This window comes from Lemur catta, chromosome 9 (assembly GCF_020740605.2).
Source record: "Lemur catta isolate mLemCat1 chromosome 9, mLemCat1.pri, whole genome shotgun sequence".
Classification (NCBI taxonomy): Eukaryota; Metazoa; Chordata; class Mammalia; order Primates; family Lemuridae; genus Lemur; species Lemur catta.
In genome coordinates this window covers 85,027,461-85,042,895 of record NC_059136.1, presented here as the reverse complement: position 1 = coordinate 85,042,895, position 15,435 = coordinate 85,027,461, and the positions used below count along the sequence as shown (strand labels likewise).

General features: G+C 34.8%; 1 protein-coding gene and 1 non-coding gene across 2 annotated transcripts in view; both read left to right on the top strand.

Moving 5' to 3' along the window:
• Positions 1 to 13,557, top strand: part of MCMDC2 (minichromosome maintenance domain containing 2) — a 29,996-nt gene extending 16,439 nt beyond the window's left edge. Inside the window, exons 12-14 of the mRNA XM_045560562.1 lie at positions 1,164 to 1,306; positions 4,924 to 5,033; positions 13,268 to 13,557. Coding sequence (XP_045416518.1) covers positions 1,164 to 1,306; positions 4,924 to 5,033; positions 13,268 to 13,434 — 420 coding nt within the window. The 3' untranslated portion in view covers positions 13,435 to 13,557. The remainder of the gene's footprint in view (positions 1 to 1,163; positions 1,307 to 4,923; positions 5,034 to 13,267) is intronic.
• LOC123645470 lies at positions 4,146 to 4,207 on the top strand. The gene has a single exon (XR_006737585.1). It is a non-coding gene; the product is annotated as a small nucleolar RNA SNORD44 (small nucleolar RNA).
• Positions 13,558 to 15,435: the final 1,878 nt, after the last annotated feature.

Here is a 15,435-nt window from a genome sequence, read left to right as displayed (position 1 = left end):
ATGGTTTCTCTGGAATATAAATCTGTCCATCACACAAATCAGAGTGGATGGAATTTGTTGCTGTCTGGACTTTCCAGAAGGCAGACTGAGATGGGGTTTAGCGTACGAAATGTATTTGGGAGTGCTCTGTCAATACCTGTGAGCTTTATAATGCCTTTTCCCACTTCACCTCAATCAATCATATGATGTGGACTGTGGGCTGTCCTGAAGGGACAGCTGGAAACCATCACTGACAGCACTCCCAGTAGAGCTGGGGCAACAAATCCTTTCCTGAAGGGAGATACAGGTGGCACATCATCATGCCACCAGAGGGTAGAACTTGGAGAGGGCTACTGAGATTATTAATAGTAGTTATTATCCAGTTCTGAAGGCCTAGAGAGAATTATGGAGTACAAACAGAACAAAGAAGGCAGGAAATATTCAATACAGGATATGTCCAATCCAGGATATATCCATATGCTTTTTAAAAAGTTATATTTAAAATATACATATTATTGTTAATAGCAACATTATTATAGTTAATATTTTCCTTGGTTCTATGAGTTGAAAAAGTAGAAGACAACTAGGATAATGAAAAATCTAGAAATTATGTCACAGAGTAAGGACTTAAGGAACTGGGAATCACTAACTCAGAAAAACACAAAACTCAGAGAAAACAGCAATAATCATTGTGTTGGAAAATTATTCTCTACCCAAATCTTACTGAATCTCCAAGGCCCACCTTCATAGCAGTTAACACAAGGCCTTCCCTTTTTGCAGTGTTAAGGGCAAGTAGCTCTAGGGCCAATGAGAGAGATGTAAGGAAATAAACTGTAAGGAAATAAAAAGTTAAAGCTGTTCAGAAGGGAAATGAGATTCTGAAGGAGGTGAACCTTTCTCCCATTGGAACAGAGACATTGCAAAGTCATTCAAATACATTGCACAGAACATTTCTGCACTGAGAGGGAGGAGATTATTCTGGGTAAACTTTAATACTTTTTACAAGTATAACACTATGGTTTAAAGTGCTCAGTGACTTCAGGATGGCCCCAGATATTTACTCAATTTTATGCAAATAAAATCTGCAAACTTGAAAAATAAAATGGCAGTATACTTTTGATTTTTGTTATGTAGATTCTACAATAAAGCTTTAATCTCTTAAATTTTTCACCCTGTTAATTTAGCTGCTGGCTTTTGCAAAGAATTTGAATGTAGAATTCAGCTTGGAAGCAGAAAGAATGATTCATGGCTATTATCTAGCAAGTCGCAGAATCAGAACAGATTCTATATATGGATCAAAACTCTCAGCATCTGCATTAAGATATTTGTAGGTATTTAAGATTTTAAAAGCCAGCATTGGCTTTTAAATGATGCATTTAATTTATTTATCTATTTTACTCGTTTGTGCTTGATTGCTGGTTGGTTGGTTTATAATTTACCTTGTTCCAAAAGAACTTAAAGTGGCTTAACAATTCCTTTTGTTATATTGTAACGTCATTTTAACCTCCAGTAATTTTTTTCACTAAATATGTTTTTATTGGATCCCCTGTATGAGATGTGTCTGAGAAAAATCACACTGATTTCAAATCTTTTAAAAAAATGTGGCTGTTTATATTTCCAGGTATTTTATAGTTGAACCTAGAAAAAAATTTTAAGTATATTATTCCTTGTACTTCTAGAAACATTAATAGACTCACCTATTTTTGTTCCTTGAAAGGTTTTTAAAAACTAATTTTTATTATAAAAGAAAGTATGAACATTGTAAAAGTCTAAAATGAGTAAAATATCCTGCTAACACTACCTATTCCTACCCCAATCCTCAGAGATAATCACTGTTAACAGTTTTTATGTATCCTTCCAGAAATTATTCATTCAAATACTAGCATATACATATATGTAATTTAAATATGATATATAAAATATATTTTTATTTAAATGTTATATATGTTAAATGAATACATTATTTAAACATATATAGGCATATAAATATATATATTTTTATGGATAGGTATATTCTTTTTGCCCAAATGGAATCATGCATGCACATAAAGAATTATCTCATTCTGTTTTAAATAGCTGCATCACAGCTTCACTCGGTTGTGATGTGGCTGTACCATAATTTAAACAGTCCCCTACTGATAGACCGTTAATTTACTTGATACAACATTAAAGTATAATCTCAAACAAATTATGAAGTAGGACCAGGAGTAAAATAATCCATTAAATAAATAAATATCTTGTTATAACTGCATTTTATAAAATAAGACAGATGAAGCACTGGCAAGAAATATCAGTATAGGTCTATAAGACATAGATATGTTTAATTTGTCCAACTTCCAACTGTATATTTGTCTTGATAGAGGTGAAAAAAATGCTAAAGATAAACCAAGGTAGAAATCAACTCTTTGATAAATGTTTTAAAATGGGACTGCTTGTGGAAGTGTGCACCTGTAATCCCAGCACTTTGGGAGGTTGAGGCGGGAAGATCGCTTGAGGCCAGGAGTTTGAGACCAGCCTGAGCAACATAGCAAGACACTATCTCTACAAAAAATACCAAACTAGATGTAGTGGCACTGTGCCTGTAATCCCAGCTACTGCAGAGATGAGGCAGAAGAATCTTTTGAACACAGGACTTTGAGGTTGCAGTGAGCTATGATCATGCCATTGCATTCCAGTCCATGCAACAGATCAAGATCTTGTCTCAAAAAAATTATTTTATTTTTTTTAATTTAAACATGGTAAACAGATTTATATAATGCTTTGTATTTCTGAAGTAATATTTAAAATACTCAGATCAAATTATACTGCTTAAAAGCTTTGAAAGTCCTATTTTCTCATAATGTTCTTTTCTCTGTAGTAAAAAAAATATTTTGTATTTAAACTCACATAGATTCAGTTTGTATATGACTATATTTATTCAAGAATAAAGCAGAGTTGCTGGGCACAGTGGCTCACACCTGTAATCCCAGCTACTCAGGAGGCTGAGGCAGGAGGATTGCTTGAGGCCAGGAGTTCGAGACCAGCCTGGGCACATAGCAAGACCCTGTCTCTAAAAAAATAAGAAAAATTAGCCACGAACATACCTGTAGTTCCAGCTACCCAGGAGGATTGCATTAGCCCAGGAGTTTGAGGATGCAGTGACCAATGATTGTGCCACTGCACCCAGCCTAGGCGACAGAGCGAGACCTTGCCTCTAAAAAAAATTAGAGTTAATATGTTAACTACTTTTTCACATTGTGGAAATAAATACCGAGGGTCATTTATGAAACAGCAGAGTAAATGAACTGCTACCCTTAAGGGTCATAAACCTTGAATTTTTCCCCCACTTCTACAGACAGGTACCCAAGAACACCATTTTTGCTTTTCTAGAGAAGTGGAGCTGAACAATAATATTCTCTTCTCTTTTCCTGAAAGTCTCAATATGTATTCTGTTCTGATCAGCATTTTTAGAAGCTTAGATGAGGACATCAGGGACATGATAATCAAATTTGTACGTGAGCAACATTAGGGAGACCTTCACAGCCTTGAATTATGATCTTAATCTAACAAGAGGAAAGTTAATAGGATAAATGTAAAGTCCTCTATTAGATCCCCAAACTCCCTGGTACACGTGTGAATTGATGGGAAAAGGGTAAGTGGCTTAATATGAAAAGATAATGAGATTTCATTCTTTTTATGTTTCATAATAGTTAGTGATATATATGGCTCTTAATAATACCAAAATTTAAAGTTGTGTTAGTAGAATACATAACAAGAGCAACAAAATGTTAGTTCTGCCTCATCTCTACTCTAATGGTTAAATCACACCTGTGGTAATGTGCTGAAAAGAAGTATTAACAAAATCTGGCCATGAAGAGAGTAGCCAGGATGGTAAGGAGCTGAAAATTATGACTCCTAATATACTAAAGGAACTAGAAATATTTACCTTGAAGGAAAGAAAACATGGGGCAACTATAAAAGTTATCTTTGAATGTTTGAAGAGCTGTCACATTTAAGAGGTCCCAGAAGACAGAACAGACCAGTGAATGGAAACTGCAGTGAAACTAATTTCAGTTTAGACTTATATAACCTTGGTTATAGTTAGTTATAGATATAGTTAGTTGCAGAACTTTATTTATCCCCATTTTATATCTGAGTTTTAAAAAATCTCATAAATTCAACGATTTCCTGGATGATGATAAAGCAAATACTGACTGAACATGAAGGTCTTAATTAGCTCCAACTGATTTCAGGAAAAAAATAAATTAATTAAATGATTTATACAAAATCACATAGCTAGTAAATTCTAGAGACTCAGTCTAGGTTTTTTTGATTGCCAAGTCCAGTAGTTGTTCAAGTACATCACATCTGCCTAATAAAAGCTTCAGGGAGATCTTTCAGGTAATTGAAGCTGGTTAAAAAACAAAACATAAAGGAATTGCCTTATGAAGCAGTGAATGCTAGGAAAGGTTCAAAAGAGACTGGAGAATGAGTAGCCTGGGATGTTGTAGAAGAGATTCAGTTATCTACTGGGAGTTTGAACTTTGAACTCCAAGATGCCTTCCAACACTGAAATTGCAAGATTCTATGAGGACTTCAGATAGATGAGGAACTAGAAGAACGGGTCAGGAATTTGTCTATAAGAGATAGATTAATTTTGCCAGCTGTGTATTTATCTGAACACAACCTGGGGAGGGGAGTGTGGAATGATAAATATAATAGAAGCCTTGATGGAAACTAACTCTTTGTTGGAACAAGTCAGGATACTGGCTTGTTCTGCAACAGTCTATTTAAGTTTGTAAGGAAAAAAATGCTCTGAAAAAGAAACTAAAATTTTTTTAAAGTAAGAATATGCTGATCTTTTAGGTGCACCTAGTATTCACATGTCTTTGTTTGTTCCCACCAAAAAATGTATTATTTTTGCAATATCAACAAATTTTGCTTGGCATCAATTTTCTTTTTTAGAGTTTCCCTATCTGAAGCCCATGCTCGACTGAACTTAAGGGACAAAGTGCTTAAAGAAGATGTACTAATTGCAGCCTTATTATTTGAAACATCTCTCACATTGAAATATGGTAATGTATTAAATTATTAATGATCACTACAAATAATTTTACCTAAACTTAAATATTCTTAGTCTCTTAAATTAAAATGTTACCTACATTTTTAAAATATTATTTTAAAGAATAATAAATATCGGGTAAGGTCTGTTTGAACTTTAACATTTACTAATTGGTTATAGGTAGTATCATCATCTGATATTAAGTTCCTTATTATGTATGATTGTTTCCATACTTGAACTTTTGGATTGCTTAAAGAATTCTGGGGAAAAAAGTAGGTAATACAATATACGAAATAATTTTGTAATAATTTCAATAATTTTGAAATAACTTCTTTTCAAAATAACATTCAACATTCAATTGTCAACAATCCCCAACAGTGGAGTTGGAGACAAAGTGAAAGAAAATGTGATCATCTTCTTTGCTGCCTTCTCTGAATTGCTAGTCTTGATACTATGACTATAGAATTTAAGTTATTTGAAATGAATGGCACTTATTATGCTTTTGCCAATAAAAACACAAAAGGCTCTTAAGGTAAAGGTAAGGAGAATTATTCTCCCAAAGTTCTTTGTTGAGTTAGATGAGACATTAATTTAGATTAGAGATATCGTTATTCAAACCAAACTTTGGTTCCAACCCTGGGACTTAAAGAATGTATTAACACTAGCTTTTCTGTGTGTATGTGTTTAGTGCTTAAATTTGCTTTAAATTACGTTTATATTGTATTAACTTTTTATAAAGATTCATTAGAACTTTAGAACCTTGTTCTGTAATTGTCTAAATCAAGCATTCTTAACTTAGGATCCATAGATGCTTGGTGTCCTAGGGGCTTGTGAATCCCTAACTTGTATACAAATTTGTATATGTGTGTTCCTTATACATTTTTTATAGGAAAATAGATCATAAGTTTCATGAAGTATGTCTTAGAGATTCATGACCCCCAGAAGAGGTTAATTAACTTCCTAAATTAGTTTTATTTACCAAAAGAGAAAAACACTGGTTCCTAATGAATATGAAATAATAAGAAGGATATATAAATATTTTTAGTTTTAATTTCCTTTGTCTTTACATTCTTCTCTTATTCTATACTTAAGACCATATTTCATCAAATCTAAGACACATTATTTTACATATAAGAAAGAAAAACTGCAGCTAATTTTACTATGACATGTCATCAATTGTTAAAACACAACTGGATTTCAGTAAGAAGACAAAAATGTATGACTTTGAATTGTAAAACAAGGTATTATAATATTAAGTACTCCTGTGATAGAATTTGACTATTTGAATATTTTTACTTGATGACAATTTTTCAAGACTTTCTTGAAGCATTTCAGAAAGCATTATTGAAGGGAAAAAGTATGTGAAGATTTTTTTTCTCTTTAGTTACTTTTGTTTTCATAATGAATTTCAATTAGGTGTATTGATTTTTAAGTCTTAAGCAAAACAATGTTAAGAGCTCCTTAAATGTTACTTTAAACATATCAGGAAAATGATCCCTACCAAGGAATATTTTTCTTGGGTAGGGTATGAAACTGACATGGAAAGTAGCAGCAGCTTTTATATGAAATCATACTTGGGTTTCCTAATGATTATACAGTACCTTGAGTATTAGAATTAATTTACCTCCTTTTTAAATTATTTACATACCATATGTTAAAGTGCAGGCATACTTCATTTTATTGTGCTTTGCAGATACTGCATTTTTTACAAATTGAAGGTTTGTGGCAACCCTGCATCAAGCCAAGTCTCTTGGTGCCATTTTTCCAACAGGATGTGCTCACTTCATGTCCTGTGTCACATTTTGGTAATTCCCATATTTCAAACTTTTTCATTGTTACTATATCTGTTATGGTGATCTGTGATCAGTGACCTTTGATGTTACTATTTCATTGTTTGGGGGCACCATGCACAAACTGCGTCCATATAACACAGCGAACTTAATAAATGCTGTGTAAGTTTGGAATGTCCCCCAACTGACTATTCCCCTGTCTCCCTCTCCTTGGGCCTCCATATTCCCTGAGACACAACAGTATTGAAATTAGGCCAATTAATAACCCTACAATGGCCTATAAGAGTTCAAGTGAAGGGAAGAATTGCACGTCTCTCACTTTAAATCAAAAGCTAGAAATGATTAAGCTTAGTGGGAAGGCATGTCAAAGGCAGCAACAGGCCAAAAGCTATTATTTTGTGTCAAATGATTAGCCAACTTGTGAATGCAAAGAATAAGTTCTTGAAGGAAATTAAAAGTGCTACTCCAGTAAACACATGAATGATAAGAAAGCAAACAGCCTTATTGCTGATATGGAGAAAGTTTTAGTGGTCTGAATAGAAGATCAAACCAGCCACAATATTCTCTTAAGTCAAAGCCTAATCCAGAGCAAGGCCCTAATTCTCTTCAATTCTATGAAGGCTGAGACATGTGAGGAAGCTGCAGAAGAAAAGTTTGAAGCTAGCAGAGGTTGGTTTATGAGGTTGAAGGAAAGAAGCCATCTCCATAACATAAAGTGCAAGGTGAAGCAGCAGGTGCTGATGGAGAAGCTGCAGCAAGTTATCCAGATCTAGCTAAGATTGTTGATGAAGGTGGCTACACTTAGCAGTAGATTTTTCCATGTAGATGAAACAAAAGTCTTCTATTGGAAGATGATGCCATCTAGGATTTTCATAGCTAGAAAGAAGTCAATGCCTGGATCAAAGCTTCAAAAGACAGGCTGACTTTCTTGTTAGGGGCTAATGCATCTGGTGACTTTAAGTTGAAGCCAATGCTCATTTTCCATTCCAAAAATTCTAGGGCCCTTAAAAATCATGCTAAATCTACTCTGCCCATGCTGTATAAATGGAAGAACAAAGCTTGAATGACAACTCATCTGTTTACAGCACAGTTTACTGAATATTTGAAGCCCACTGTTGACATCTACTGCTCAGAAAAAAAGATTCCTTTTAAAAGATTACTGCTCATTGACAACGCACCTACCCAAGAGTTCTGGTGGAGATGTACAAGGAGATAAATATTATTTTTATACTGCTAACACAAGATCCATTCTGCAGCTCTTTGGTCAAGCAGTAACTTTGACTTTCAAGTCTTATTATTTAAGAAACACATTTTATAAGTATATAATTGTCATAGATAATGATTCCTCTTCTGGATCTGGGCAAAGTAAGTTGAAAACCTTCTAGAAAGAATTCACCATTCTAGATGCCATTAAGAACATTCATGATTCATAGGAGGAGGTCAAAATATCCACATTACCAGGAGTTTGGAAGTTGATTTTCACCCTCATGCATGACTTTGAGGACTTCAAGACTTCAGTGGAGGAAGTAAGTACAGATCTGGTAGAAATAGCAAGAGAACTAGAATTAGAAGTGGGTCCTGAAGATAGGACGGAAGTACAACAATCTCATGATACAACTTGACCAAATCAAGGAGTTGCTTCTTATAGATGAGCAAAGAAAGTGGTTTCTTGAGATAGAATCTACTTCTGGTGAAGATGCTGTGGACATTGGTGAAATGACAACAAAAGGATTTAGAATATTACATAAACTTTGTTGACATAGTAGTGGCAGGGTTTGAGAGAATTGACTCCAATTTTGAAAGAAGTTCTACTGTGGGTAAAATTCTATCAAACATCATTACATGCTACAGAGACATCTTTCATGAAAGGAAGAGCCAATCAATATGGCAAACGTCAGTGTTGTTTCATTTTAAGAAATTGCCACAGCCACCCCAACCCTCAGCAGCCATCACCCTGATCAGTGATCAACCATCAGCAGTGAGGCAAGCCCCTCTACCAGCAAAAGATCAAGACTCACTGAAGGTTCAGATGATTGTTAACATTGTTTTACCAATAAAGTGTTTTTTAATTAAGAAATGAACTTTTTTTTAGACATGATGCTAAGTAGACTTAATAGACTACAGTATAGCGTAAACATAACTTTTATGTGCACTGGGAAAACAAAAAAATTATGTGACTCACTTTATTACAATTTTCACTTTGTTGCAGTGGTCTGGAACCAAAACTGCAATATGTCTGAGATATACCTGTATATATTAAAGTAAAATTGTAAAGGTAATTTGAGGTTAATTATAATTTCAGGATTGATATATTAAAATTATAATGTTATGTGCTATCATAATATGCCTCATAATTATCACTATTTGAATTAAGTATTCATGATTTTTTTCAGTCAACAAATATGTATTGAATGATAGCTAGGTGCTAATCGCTAGATACACAACTGTGAAAAAAACAGACAGTCTCTAACCTGGTGGAACTTATAGCCTAGTGAGAGAACAGACATTAAAAAGTAAATACACTGATAAGTATCTAATATAAATGGAGACAGATGCTATGGAGAACATCATTGTGTTCTGAGAAAGAACAATAGAAAGGTCTTACTTTGACTGGCTTTTACAGAGACCTGTCTAAGGAGGTGATATTTATTTAAGCAGACACCTAAAGGATGAGAAGTCCAATGTAGAGGGAAATTACATATGTAGGTGCTTTCAAGAAACTGGAATCCAGGGTGGCTAAAACATAGTAAGCACAGTAGTTGAGGTTAGAGAGGAAAGTAGGGCCAGATCCTGCAGGGCCTCAGACCATGGTAGAAAATGGGGATTTTATTCCAAGTGCAATGAGAAGCCATTGAAAGGTTTTAAACAGAGGACTAAGGTGATCAATTATATTTTTTAAAATATCACATCTGGAGTTGGTATGGAGGGGGTTAAGAGCAGAAACAGGGAGATTAGTTAGAAAATTGTTGTTATAGTCCAGACAATTGATAATGAGAGATTTGATGAGGGGGAGTCATAGAAATGGTGAGAAATTAGTGAATTAGAGATACACATTGGATGCAAAATCCAACAGGTTGTGCTCATGAGCTAGATTTAGGAGTTGGGTCTGGGAGAGGGAGGAATTAAGGAAAACTCCCAGTTTTCTGCCTTCAGTAACTCGGTGGGTCTTGGTGCCATTTACCAAGACTGGGAAGAAAGAAAAAAAGGTTTGGGAGAAAAATCAAATTATAGATATAACTTAAAGATATCCTATAGAAGAATTTGTAGCTTGGAAGAGAATTCTAGCCTAGGAATGTAAGTTAGAATCATCAGCATAGAGATGTTATTCAAAGGAATGAATGAAATCACCTAGAGAGAGACTAGAGAGCACTCCAGGACTGCCCTTGAAAATTCCAATATTTAGAAATGGGATTGAGGAGAACTAATAAAGGAGACTGAGAAGCAGCAGCTAGAATGTACAAAGTGTGGTGTTACAGAGCCAAGAAAGGAGAGTGTCCAGAAGGGAGCAGAATGATCAAGTGTCTCATATGCTACTGAGAATTTGAGTAAGGTTAGATTTGGTAACCTAAAGGTGGCCATGATCAGAACTATTTCAGTGGAGTGGGATGGAAATAAGGATATGGAGACAGCACACATAGACAAATTTGAGATGGGGAAAGAAATGGGGCATTAGCTAGAGAAGGATGAGTAGTCCAGGAAGGGATTTTATTTTTAAAGATAAAAGGTATTAAATTATGTGCAGTGGAGAGTAAATTAATGATATTATAGAAGAGGGGGAGATTCAGGATTGAAGTCCTAAAAAGGTGAGAGGGGATGGGATCCAGGGCACATGTGAAAATACTGGCTTCTGATAGATGAGTCACTTCTTCATTTTATAGGAGAAAAGAAAGTGGATACAGAACCAGGTAGGTTTGTAGATTTGGTCATATACCTTACTCAGGGTCACCAGCTGAAAATGAAAGGTTTGAGGAGAGAAGAATGGAATATAATAGTCATTGTGGGAGCTAGAGAAGTGTTCTAGGGAAACTCAGCAGGGTTGCCAGGCAGTGCAAGTGATTGTTTGAAGTTATTGATTCATTTAAAATGAAAAGAAGAAATGCCTGCTGTATGATTTTTCTGCCTAGCAGCCTTAGCACCAGCATACAGTGAATGGTTGGGTTCATGCAGTGTTGCAGAGGAGCAAGGGAGCTGGGGTCTGGCGAGGGAGGGACTCAGGAAGGTTAAGGAGGGAAGTGAAGGGAGGAAGCACTGGAGATCTCTGAGTCAGAAGACCTGGAACAGCAACTGAGCTGGAAGCATAGGAGGTAGTGTAGGGGAATGGATTTTGAAGTAAGATACCAGTTTCCAGTGACTGTGGGAATGTGTGGCTGAGGTAGAGGATAAAAGGTAGGACACAGGGAGGTCAGGAGTTAAATGGGTAATTCACATGGAAATCACAGAATCTCAGATATTAAAGAAAGGAAGGTTGTGCACCAAATACTGAGAACTGGTAAGTTGACTGTGGAAGGGGAAAAAGTTGTAAAGCTAAGTGGCACTGAGCATCAAAGGAGAAAGGATTTTTACCTACTAAAAGGGAAGCAGGGGAAAGAATGGTCTGGAAGCAGCAGAGGAGTAGCAATAGTACTCCTGGCCTGCCACGCTTAAGTACTCATTCAATGAATCAATGAATGAAACAGAATATAAGAGCTCCTATACTAAAAGTCAATGTTTCTAAAATACACATAAAATCTACTATCTTAACCATTTTTAAGTGTACAATTCAGTGGTGTTAAGTATATTCACATTGTTGTGCAATCATTACCACCATCATCTCCAAAAGTTTTTTATCTTCCCGAACTGAAACTCTGTACCCATTAAACACTAACTCCCCATTTCCCTCTCTACCTAGCCCCTGGCAATCATCATTCCATCGTCTTTATGAATTTGACTGTTTTAGGTACCTCATATAAGTGAAATCATACAATATTTGTCCTTTTGTGACTGGGTTATTTCATTTAACATAATGTTCTCAAGGTTCATCCATATTGTGCATGTATTAGAATTTCCTTCCTTTTTAAAGCTGAATAATATTATGTAATAATATGTATATACCACATTTTGTTTATCCATTCATCTGTCAATGGACACTTTGGTTGCTTCTACCTATGCTATTGAATACTACTATGAACATGAATGTGCAAATATCCATTTGAGATTTTGCTCTCAGTTCTTTTCAGTATATACCTGGAAGTGAAATTTTGCTGGATTTGGTAATTCTGTTTAATCTTTTTGATGAACCCCCATACTGTTTTTCATAGTGGATGTACCATTTGCCTTCCCAGGATTCCAATTTCTCCACAAATTACCTACACCTGTCATTTTCTGCTTTTTATTTTTACCATAGCCATCCTTATGGGTGAGGCATTGTGGTTTTGATTTGCATTTCCCTAATGATTAGTGCTGTCGAGCATCTTTCTCATATGCTTATTGGTCATCTGTTTATCCTCTTTGGAGAAATGTCCCTTTTAATCCTTTCCCCATTTGTTTTTTCCTGAACCCTAGTCTCCTGCATGACCCCCATTTTTAAAATCAGGTTGCTCTCTTTGTGAGTTATAGACCCCTTTATCAGAGATACGATTTGCAAATAATTTCTCCTATTCCATGGGTTACCTTTTCACTACTGATTGCATCTTCTGATGCAGTTTTAAATTTTGATGTGATCTAATTTATCTTTCCGTTTGGTGCCTGTTTCGGTGTCATATTTAAGAAATCACCATCAAATCCAAAGTCATTAAACTTTCCTCCTGTTTTCTTCTGTTTTATAGTTTTAGCTCTTACATTTAGGTCTTTGTTGCATTTTGAGATAATTTTTGTAAATTTTTGTAAATATGATGTAAGCTAAGGGTCCAACTTCATCTTTTTGCATGTAGATATCCAATTTTCTCGGCACAATTTGTTAGAAAGTCTGTCCTTCCCCCAAAGAATGGCCTTACCACCCTTGTTGAAAATCAATTTAATTATATATGCAAGAGTTTATTTTGGGGCTATCCCATTCCATAGATTTAAATATCTGCCTTTATGCAAGTGGTTTTAAGAACTGAGAAATGTACTGCAATGTTTACCTTTGATCATCCACTTAATCTTTATCAAGATTAATGTTTCCCCATATTCCAATACATTCTCTCCCTACCCCATCACCTCCTCACATTACCATTCAGCTTCAAAATTGTAATGATTTTTTTAATTTCCAAGTTCTAAAATGTAAACATACTTCTACCATTGGCCCTGGTACCAATATTTGTGCATTTTACTGAAGCTGCTTCCTGGGTTTCAAAAAACAAGTGTCAGATTTAAAATTATTGAAATATTCCATTGAATAGGTCAGAACTTTAATTTTTAAGTTTTCATTATTTTGTTTGATAGTGATTCCACATTTTAGAGTATTCCTCATTTACACTGTATTTCCTTTTTCATTTAGGGGCCGCTGTATTTTGTGTTGCTCCAAATGCAGTATTTCCATTTGACTTGTATAATGAAGAGTATTTAGAGCAAAGGGATCTCTATCTAACTCAATGCCAGCGACAGCTTGAACAGTTTATTGCCACGTATGGACCTGGGACAGCTGTTTTCTCTAGTGATGAATAAGTAATTTGAGGAAATTTTTCTTCATTCCTACTTAAGCAGTGGTAAAAAGTGTGAGTATTTGAGAGTGACTTTCAAGTAATGCTTCAGATAATACTGTATATAGTACATTAGAATACTACTTTTAAAACCATACAGTGTCCTCAAGATTAATTGCTAATGGGATAAATACTAATCCAAACCTCTACAGCCAACACCAGACTTTTAAAACTTAGAACAATGTGGACAATTTACAGTGATAAAGTTGTCAATACTGGGTTTTTTTGTTTGTTTTTTTTTTTCAAAAAAACCCTTCTGGCTAGTCCAGATCAATGGTGAATAGATAAAAATATAAAGAATATTGCAAGCTAAGCAGTGTGAAAAATGGTAACTTTTACGTAATTTTCTCTATTTGTCACAAGATGGCAATACTTTATCTACAAGTAACTTTAAACTATTTTTCCCTTACACTTGTGAACTTGCCAAACTAATGAGTAAATAATTATAATTTATACAACCTTTTGTCTGACTCTTGACAAATCAAAAATTTTTAAAAATTAAAAAATGATATAACCTTAAGCTTCAAGTTTATGGACTTTTCATGCTTTCTTTTTGACATGTCCATTATGTACTGTTTCAGAAGCCCTAAATACAGTCAGGAAAAGACCTGGAAATTTCCCTTCTGTATACATAAGCATGCCAGGTAAAATGAAAATTTACATGGAATCAAGGAGCCTATAATTTATAAATTGGCTCTTTAGCCCTGACTAGTTACAAGAAAGGTTCCAAAAGCCAAAGAAATCAATTTGCAAGCCCAATCTTCTTCACTTTTGGAGGAAAGGTTATCTGCTCTGAAAAGGCAGGGACTATCGTGAGAAAACATACCCATTTTGTAAAATTCTCAAATCTTTTTTTTCTCATTTTTCAAAGCTTTAATGAAAGATCAGTTCTATTCACAGAAAAGCAAAATATCACCAAATTGCCGCTTTGTTAACCAAGATACTACCATGAATCAAATCTTTCAAAATTGGCACTTTGCAGATCTTAACCAAAACTCAGGACCACTTGCCCACTCTACAGGATCTAGAAGTCACTATCATTGACCACCACCTACGAGTGCCAGCTAGGGACCATGTTATTAGTTTTCAGAAGGCAAAGCTAGTTTTTAACAAAATATTTACATATTACAATTTGATATTGTTAGCAAGACCCTTATCCTGTAGTTCTCATGCACATCTCTATGGATGAAGGCAGAATACTTCCCTATCTTATAGAACTAGGATCCATAAAATAGCCTTCATTTTACTAATGGGAAATACAGAACACAAATGGTTTTTACATGTTGCCTCTGGTGGGAAGTGATTAGAATGTTGCTGTACAAATTTTACATAGTTTGACTTACCATATGCAAATTGCATCCTTGATAAAAGCAAGGAATTTAAAAGGAGAAAAAGATTTAGCTAAACTTAAGCTTCACCAAGGTAGAAATTCAGTTTTAGGATTCTTGTCAATTCTTTTTATCCTAGACAGACCTGCCTGCCCAGCTACTATTTAATATGGCATAATTGCTAATTATTACTTGTACTAGGATTAGGATTATTTTTGTTCACAAAGATGAAAGCAAACTAAAGAATAAAATTTAAATTTTAAATAAAATCTGTAGATCACAGAAAGGTCAAACTTTCTGTAAGGGGCAATTTGATTGCATTAAGGAGGTCAAGATTTCAAACACCCGATTTTCAGGTACAATAGCAGGTTATGAAGGGAAGGCCAGATATGAAGTATGCAGTGATGAGGCCTTTCCAGAAACTTCTAAAGGCTAGAAAGGGAAACTGGAAGCACAAGAAATATCTCCTTACTGCCTACCTCAATTGAGAATCATCACCCACAGATGAGCTAGTTAACAAGAACATTGTATCCTTAAAGTATGTTAAAAATAGGTTTGACTAGTAGTGACTATGAGAATGGACCTGTTTTAAAGAAAAGACTTTACTGCCCAGCAATTAAAATAATTAGTGAAGCATC